General features: G+C 36.2%; 1 protein-coding gene across 1 annotated transcript; it reads right to left on the reverse strand.

Moving 5' to 3' along the window:
• Positions 1-496: 496 nt before the first annotated feature.
• Positions 497-7,888, reverse strand: LOC124363025 (glycine-rich cell wall structural protein 1.8-like). The gene is made up of 3 exons (XM_046818489.1): positions 7,734-7,888; positions 2,346-2,407; positions 497-1,719 (listed from the first exon to the last, which is right to left on the reverse strand). The coding sequence occupies exons 1-3, from the start codon at positions 7,749-7,751 to the stop codon at positions 789-791; spliced, it is 1,011 nt and encodes a 336-aa protein (XP_046674445.1). The 5' UTR covers positions 7,752-7,888; the 3' UTR covers positions 497-788.
• Positions 7,889-9,660: the final 1,772 nt, after the last annotated feature.

Raw genomic sequence — 9,660 nt, forward strand, 5'->3', positions numbered from 1 at the left:
TTTAAACCAAGATCAGTTGCTGGATTGCGAGCTACGAATCCACCAGTTTTATTTAATTACCGATATTAGTTATATAATATTGGAACATTTTAAAATATATCCAATATAACAATTTCCAAAACAGCACTTTTAAAATTACTGTAAGATCTAAAGCCTATAAGGAATTTAGGTATGTATGTACTATAAATCTCAATGGAGGTCTCTTTTCAGATACTCTGTAAATTATAGCCTCCCATTTGTCATATACAATAAATATAAATAATAAATAGTACAATTTTAAACGGAAAGTTAATATAATTTTATTATAAAGATTTACTGTGAATTAAAAACCTATATTCACAGATGATTTTCTATATCAATTATTTATTCTTTATACTAAAAGATCATTTAATTATTCATCTCTTAAATTATCATTATGTTGATTATCTGTAATCTAAATAGACCAAATATCTTCGTTTAATAGTAAATTTGTCAATGGGAAATAACAAAACATATGCTCTTTACTATAAACACGCTTTTATTCGACATTCACACGTATCCGTATTTACATGATATTCACAACAATAACGAAAAACAATAACAATAAAAAGGAATCAACAAGAAGAGTTCAGTCGGTGCTTCATAAGCTAGAGAGAAAGAATGGTGAGTAAGAAGTTGTACTGTACGGCGAGGTAAGGTTATCCAGGGGAAGATGGCGAGTCCTCTGGTGATGATCGGTTGGCGAATCGACGATCATTTGATGATAAGATGAGATTGATGAAGATCACGATGATTTATGGCAAGGTAACTTATTTCTTATCGTCTTCCCACCCATGTCCACCTCCTCCGAAACCACCTCCACCTCCGTAGCCGCCGCCGCCGCCTCCGTGACCACCTCCATAACCACCGCCGCCTCCGTGACCACCTCCATATCCACCGCCGCCTCCGTATCCGCCGCCGAAACCACCTCCATGACCTCCTCCAAAGCCTCCTCCGCCTCCGTATCCACCACCTCCGTGACCACTGTCACCGCCTCCATAGCTGTATCCACCGTCGTCTCCACCAATGTCATTGTGTCCGCCTCCAAATCCACCACCTCCACTGTAGCTATCTCCTCCTCCGTAGCTATATCCACCGCCTCCGCCTCCATGACCACCTCCTCCACTATAACTGTCTCCTCCACTGTAGCTATCACCGCCTCCGTAGCTGTAACCACCGTCTCCTCCTCCACCGTGATGATCGTCTCCTCCACCGAATCCACCTCCTCCGAATCCACCACCGCCGTATCCTCCTCCTCCTCCGTGGTGGTCATCTCCACCTCCAAATCCACCGCCTCCGAATCCTCCGCCACCGTAACCACCTCCTCCGCCTCCATGGTGATCGTCACCACCGCCGAAACCACCTCCTCCGTATCCACCGCCGTGACCACCACCACCTCCTCCAAATCCACCGCCTATGATTTTGATTATAGTTGCGCCGCCGCCGCCGTGACCTCCACCTCCACCTCCATGACCACCTCCTCCATAGCCTCCTCCGAAGCCGCCGCCTCCGTAGCCACCTCCTCCGTAGCCACCTCCTCCGAAACCACCTCCTCCGTAGCCACCGCCGCCACCTCCGAATCCACCGCCGCCGTGATCGTCGTGAATTTCGTGGTGCTTGTGGTCTTCTACGTGAACTATCTCTTTTTGCTCATGGTGAACTTCCTTGATTATTTCAGGTATGTGTACCCGAATGTGAACACTGTAACACACATAAAACATTATTGAGAAGGAAAAATAATCAAACTTTGTTACAAAAGAAAATTAATATTTAACACATAAATTTGTATTATATGGCGATTTGCAAACATTCAATGCAACACATAATTTTATTTCAAAGATTAAAGGTTATCCTTTATAAGACTTAAAACTGAAGATATTTTCGTTTATAACTTTCAATTAATAAAAACAAATATTTAATTTGCAAACATGAGTCAATATATGGGAGAATTATATAAAGTAATTGTGCCTACGGTTCGTAGGCGGAATTCAATTTGAAGTCTTTAGTTACGTATTCTATTTCAATATCTGAAGTAGGTTTCAAAATTCATTTTCTTATTTAAAGAATTAATGTTATGAAGAAATATATCGGTTTTTCGGTGTAACTCTGGACCCCAAGTGGCGAGTTTACTTTACCATAAATACGAAACTTGACATCATTCAGATCGTCTCCTGTAGCTCACAGAATTAATATTGTAAAATGTTGACTGACAACTAAAATAAAATTTCGCTATTCCTTACGGAAGAACTAACAGTTTATATGATTAAAATGTTAGTAACTATTCAAATTTTGTTTGTCTGTGAGATTGAATAAAAAAAGTTACTCACTGTTCCTTGCCGAATGTCGCCTCATTGGTGGCGATTAGCAGCGCCAGCACCGCACAAGTCAGCTGTAACAAGAAAAAAACTGTCAGATGGCCAGTACAGAATCGTATTAACAACAAAGTATTATTAGTTCTTGAATATTTCAAACTGCTTTCTCCAAGACCTTGAGTGTGGCGTGTATCCAAAGCAATTACAGCGCCGCAGATAAGTATTGGAACGGAAAAGAAATGAATGTGAAAGTAAAGTAAAGGTTCGAGCAATTGTGAGAAGCACGAGTTATGGTAATGTCTGGATATCACAGGAAGTGAGGTTATGTGTGCTGGAACGTGAGGCAAGGAGCCAGCTGATTGTCAGGCTGAACCCACAGCTGATGTGTCGTGACTGGCGGGAGTTTGAGGTTATGTTGTGATGATCGTGTGGATTGCATAACTTGTTGGTGCCGTCGTAACTTATTATAGCCTATCAGGAGAAGAGAACAATGCAGTCATATTTTGGTGCTGTGTGTTATTTTTGAATACGATGAAAAGTAATGCAACATTGAGTATAGACTTTGGCTTTAAAAGAGTATAAAACTTGCATCCACATGGGAATTGTACGGCAGACATTGTAGGCGATAAAGCTAGTTTTGTGCGGCGATTTGTATATAGGCCATACCTTGCTAATTCTTTTGTGTAGAGTTGCAATCTATTTGTATCTTCTAGTAATGATTTTATTTTGATTAGGTAAATTTAATATATTGGGTATGTTTTATTGTTGTCAGAGAATACTCAATTATAACGTACGTGTACTACAATACATACAAGAACTTTAATCACTATTTCTTTCGTTTGTACCTATGTAGCGCACAACCACAGCGTTCAAAGTGGCAACAGATTTTAGGATAGGATGCAGTATCTTCTCATAACTGTTACAAAATACAGAGTGCCTAATTATGTAAAAATATTAATGGAAAGGAGTGGTTTTTTTATTGTTGAAGACAATTCCAACATTCTAATGATACTGCTAATAAAGAATAATAATTCATACATGTACATAGTAGTCTACAATTATTTTTTAGAATGTACGATTTCCATTTCTTACTAAATTAACTATACAATATGTACAGGTACATTATACGTTAAATGCTGTTTGAATTGTCATTTAAAAACTGTAACACTCGTCTGTTATGTTTGCTATTTGTTTTATTATTGTTCATTTGTAACATTAACATTGGTCCCATTGAATTTCTTTTCTTAGACAAATTATACTGAAGGATTTTCTGTTATTTTCTAAAAGAAAACTCACTATTCTCCAATAATTCAATGAAATATACTGAAGGATGTTTCACATTTTCCATATATGGCAATAAAAAGTAAAATGCTGGCTAAAATGCCCTACGGCCGTTATATCGGACTTCTCTACATTTTAATGTAGCTCTAACGTACGTACGTAGTCGTCTTTTTGGTTAGTGGATACAACTTTAACAACACCGTGAAAGAAATATTGAATTCTGATCTGATATTGAAATTAGATACTTCTAGTGGGATGTTTCCCAAGTAAATGAAATTCCAGATAGAGATGTACTCAGTGAAAGATGATAAAACCGACACCAACCTTGGCCAACTTTCAAGAATGAGATCATGAACTCGTCACCCAAGCCGCTTTCACGGAGGTGTTAAGCACTCGGCACATGTCGATGTCCAGGCGATCCAGTGACCGGAGAAATTCGATCCTATCGTTTTGCGTGGTCCTGGCGTGGACGTTAAATGTTAAACCGCAATTTCCAAGAAAGCCGGAGTGGATGGGTGCAGGGACGCGGAAGTAAGAGCGCTCCTGTGACCGGTCTGGCCGGTTATGCAAGGAGGATGATCCCGAAGAGGTGGGGAGGAAAGAGGAGGTGGCGAGTCGGAGAAATTCTGAGATGCAGCAGTCATTAGTTATGATAACAAGTGTGCGAAGCTAAGAGGGAAGGGGAATGGGTGGATGCACTTTCGCTGTACGCATTATTTCCTCCTGAGTGTGAGTGCAATTAAAGCTGCACCAGAAGAATGCTTCCTGACTACATCGTAACATCAGTTGGTTCTGGTGACGGTTACTCCACTGTCACCACGTTTCACCTGTCAGTAACCGCTCCCAGGGAGTAAAATGACAGAGGACACTCAAGTGACCCTGGCCGTGACAGTGCACGAATCGGAGTAACAATAATTGAAAGTGTTTCTACAGACAGACGTCTTTTCGGTGTTCCTTTCTAATGGCAAAATTGCAATATTAGATCGAATTTTCCACAGATGAATTATACTGTAAAGTATTTACAACGAATGTTATCCTGTGTAGAAAGAGAATCCTGTGTAACAACATAAAGTACAAAAAATAATATAATTGAGATAAGAATTGGAGAAGGTTGCTAAATTTATAATGTACCGGTAGTAAATTTTAAAAACCACTGTTTCAAATATAATTGTGTAATTTATAAGTAACGAGTATGTTTTTAAATCCATCGATTTAAAACGTCATTAATGTTTATCTACTACTATAATTTTTTATTTAGTTCTTGAAAAATCCAAACAAATATTGGTTAACGAATAATGGTTATTTGCAACTGAATATAATATAATTCATTTTAAATAAACTCAGTCAGGGATATAATATCGTTTTACTGTATTTTTTAACTTTAGTAAGTAGGAGTACGCCTTATTATGTGTTTCACGTAACATGTTTAAAAAATCAAAAATGTCAACTGTACATTGCTTATTTTATTCTTGAAATGGATAGACAGACAATTATACAGAAAAGAAATGATTAAATCAGAGAAAAGAGAAATTGCGCTAGCCTACCGCGTGATGGTCTTCAATGACACTCGGCTAAATCCCATGGTTGGAAATGCACTATCATTGAACTCATTCTTGTCTATGTACAAATGAAGTTTCATACAAAATGTAAAAAGTTTACAGGTCAAGATATCTGGCAGATAGTTAGGCTACATGGGTTACTAAATCACGTATTAAAAGTGCACTCAGTTTGTTTACAAATTTATTTATTTGCGATTTTCTCGTTCCCATCATGGTTACCCATAAGATCAGTGTAAATCTGATGATAACTAAAGCTCAGCCAAATCCCACTGAATGGCATGCACCATCATCGAACACAATGTTGCCTGCATTGAAATAAAGCTTCTGGCAAAATTTCAAGTCTATAAGTCAATTCGTTCTCAAGGATCGTTCAGATAGGCAGACAGACAGAAATGAAACTTTTGCAGCTCCTCGAGTGCAAATAATACACCTGAAGTATTTAAAGTAAAGTGGCAGAATCAGCAAACACATAGGATCACTTGGGCTTGAGAATTGTATGTGAAAAACTAAGAATTGAACAAAGTTTTTAAATAACTGGTCTAAAAAATGTCATTATACAATAAAATTTAATTTGTTAATTAAACAAAATTTGTCATACAGTGATAATACAATTTTAAACTTTGTAATATTTCAAGATGAACTTTGATAATCTAAACTTTGAGTTTACATTTCTAAGCTACTTGTATTTTGAACCAGTGTATGTTATTTCGAACAGTTTTGTTTGTTGAAATGAAATGTATTGTCTAATAATGACACACATACACACACACATTAAAAAATTTCAACAGCTAGAGTTATGCATTTTGCTGCAAACTTAGAAAGTCTGAATATGGCCTACGTAGTTAGTAGATACTGTTCAAATTTAACGGCAACTGGGAACAACTAAGTGTTTAGAAGAATAACAAAAGAAAATAGGTTCTGGAGGCTATATTATTTCGTACTAAAGGGTAACATAAAAACTTATTTGCAAAATATTCGTTCTGTATTTTATAAGATTCAAAAGCTTGGACATTGCTGTCCTACATTTGACAACTGCCCAAAGAAGCTTCTCTCTCAGATACCATTAAAGTAGAACTTCACCGAACTTGAATATTGTTGTAACCACATAAAAGACAGAACACTAATTCTCATTGGATTGCCTAACAGTGCAATCTTACGGCCATCCTTAGAACTACTATTCACAGGACAGAGCGTCACTAGCGTATTCTATTGACTGCATTCTAGTTATTAATCACGGTGAGACGTCTAAGTTTAGATAGTCTTTGGTTGTAACAATAAAGCAAAAAGTGCAAGAATGTTGGCATCCATTATAATTTTCATGTAGCCTATAATGATTGAACACAATGTACTAAATGTCAGTTGTTTACATAGTTACACAATAGTTGTTAACAAAGAAGTAAGTAAATTGTCAAATTGAAGTAGACACATAATTAAGAACTGCGTTACTTTTTAAATACTCATTAGTTATCTGTCTGTTTTTGTATTATTTGTAGTGAAATGGGAGTAATACTATCTTTATGGGTCCTTTAATAAAAGTTGACATTAATGGCAGTTTAACTATTACAGATTTTTGAAATGAATATAATTAAATAATGAGCAGTATTGTACACGTTTCTCATACAACACACATCAAGGTTTACTATACAGGTAGAAAATCGGCTCAATATTAATGTTTGATGAGTCTCTCAGTCAGCATTTTAATAAAGTTTAAGAAAAAAATCGTGAAAATGTGTTTTTGTTTATTGTATATACAGTGTGAAATAGTAACTACGAATGGATAATATTTAAATGTCTGATAAAATATAATGATGTGTCTAATTAAATGTAAACACTACCATATGATTGCGTTTTTCTACGATTTTTATGATTCAGCAATATGAATTAAAATTTTCGTTACTTCCTTTTTTTATTTTGCATTTTACAACTGTTTAAACGTTTAACATGGTCCTCTGGGCCGGATAAGTTAGAACCAAAAATTAGTATTTGTAAATATAAAAAGTAATAATGTTCAGTGCAATTAATTTTAAAATTTTGTAAATGTTATATTAAATAAAAGTAATAGAATACTGAAATTATATTTCAAAACTTATTTTATCCACTTAATTCAAGTATAAAACCAATTCAGACTTCAAAAGTATAAAAACAAACGTCAAACTTTTTATGTGTAAGAATAAATTGCATTATAGCGTTGTTGGCAAATTATGCATTTTGTGTTCATTGCTATCTATTTCACTAATTGAGTTGACAACTTCAAACGAAAGTCTTAAAAATAAAAAAATAAACTAAAATTTGTAAGCAAATCATTATTAAATTACCTCAGTTTACAAAGAGATTAAATATTTTAACACTCCAAGTATAATACTAAGGTATTATATTTCTTTATAAACGTTTAAAAGTATAAAAACATTTGCCTTGTGTAAAGTACCATAAAGATGCAGCTACACTTCCTAATACAACCACACACTGATAAAAACACAATGAGAAAACGTATGTAATACTGCTCACTATTACGTCACATTAGTCCACCAGTATGAGATGAGAACACAAGAGCACGTGTACTCACCGGTATTGTGGCGCCCATGTTAGACCTGTCCAGCTCTGCGGCTATCTGGGGTCTGCTGCAACTGCCAGCGCTACCCAGCAGCTTATATACGGCAGCGTCTACCCTTGCTCTTGTCGCGGTCTAGACCGTGACCTCGCCTCCGCCTCGCACTTTCATCGCGGGACATCCCCCCTCCCCACACCGGTCACCGGCGAGCACTTCCTACTCACGCTGCTCCTCGCCGAGCACCGGTCAACGGTCAGACCCATCGGCGATAAGATTTGCATCTTCACTGTGATTGAACATCTCTTCTTTGCCAGTCACAGTCGGTCATCGTTGTAGCCGCAGATGAAAGGTAAAATTTACGTTGTTAGAAACCGCTTTTGATTGAAATTTTGATTCTAGAGAGCTACACGCCACACCTTGAAACCAACACCCTAATCTTTCTAGGAAAAACACCGTTAACTTAGAAAAATGCTTACATATTTTTATATATCTCTGACTCAAGCGTAACACTGTCGCCTCGCCATTTTTTCGTAACCACATACACAGTCAAGACAATAGAGCGATCTTATTGGCTGAGCGTTAGCTAAGCCTATCACTCTTTTGTTCTGGAAACATTTCTGTCCATCAGCACGATATCTCGAGGACGAACTGACCTATATATTTTAAAGTTTGATTGAATGTTCATTTCTCTATGAGGAACATCGAGTTCGATGGTGGTGCATGTCACTCCATGGGGGTTGGCGGAGCGTTAGCAAACATTTTTACATTGGTCTTATGGGTAACCACGATAGCAACGAGAACATTTATTATGTAATAAACAAATTTGTAAACAGGTGAGTTTGAATCACATGGAAGTTTATAAGTGATATTTGGTGGATTGGTTGATAAGACATTCGTTACATTTTATCAGGTCCTACAATTTCCGTTCTATCAGTTATACTGATATAAATATATAGACAAGGTTCAATGATGGTGACATGTCCCTCCATGGGATTTGGCGGACCGTTACCAAAGCATATTATTCAAGAGATATATAGAATGAATTGTACTATATTGAAATGTTGTATATTTTTTTTATTCTATTATCATTAAGGGGTTGTGGCAATATTTCTTTCCTGTCTATCTGCCAGTGTGTATGTTTTCCGCTGAATATATCAAGAACGGATTTGGCTGAGCGTCATTGAAGTCCACCCATCACTCATTAGGCTGACAGATCTTATGTTCTGTCTGTATGAAGCTGTAAAATGTGTATTTTGTCTGGTTGTCTAATTTTAAATCTTTTCGCAGGATACCTCGAGAATGAAATCAATGAGCTATAGATTTGAGTGAAGAAACGTGATGTGGCGTCGTCCTACTTTTTTGTATTAGTATGATGTTAATTATATTTAATTACATTTTTATTTTTTTATTTACAAAGAAATTTTTCGCCTAACTATATTTTGTTCGCCAACTTTTGTTTCAACTAAAAGTAGCCTATTTGTAAGAGTTGGCTAAAATGTTCTTTTTTGTGTTTTTATGTTTTCTTTTAAGCTTTTTTTAAGTTATTGTGTGTTGCATATTGTTTTTATGTTGCATTGTTATTATATGTTCCGTGTTGTATATTAAACTATTAGATATCTTTTTTTGCAAGTTTGTAATACAAGTGATCGTTTGAAAGTTGAGTCCCCTCTCGGATAATTGGCTGATATTGTTATATGAATGGCTAGTAAAATTAATCTTTTTTTTTCCCAGCATAATAAATAACAGCACGCGTAGGGCTGTTATTTACAATGTTGTAAATACATTAGATGGATTTCTTATCCTAGGAAAGTCATGCCGACAACTTCAAAACTGCATGTATGGTTAAACCTTTACGAGGAATGTTTGTGTATGAACTTATACATAAAAATGTATGTTACATAATGTAAAAATGACATAAGAGAAACTGTAAAAATAATAAAAA

This window comes from Homalodisca vitripennis, chromosome 1, assembly GCF_021130785.1.
Source record: "Homalodisca vitripennis isolate AUS2020 chromosome 1, UT_GWSS_2.1, whole genome shotgun sequence".
NCBI classification, from domain to species: Eukaryota; Metazoa; Arthropoda; class Insecta; order Hemiptera; family Cicadellidae; genus Homalodisca; species Homalodisca vitripennis.

Bases quoted from the DNA above. Each gene is read 5' to 3' on its own strand.
- LOC124363025 (XM_046818489.1), bottom strand. The intron at 1,720-2,345 runs GTGAGTAACTTT...TGTGTGTTACAG, and splicing joins GCGACATTCGGCAAGGAACA to TGTTCACATTCGGGTACACA.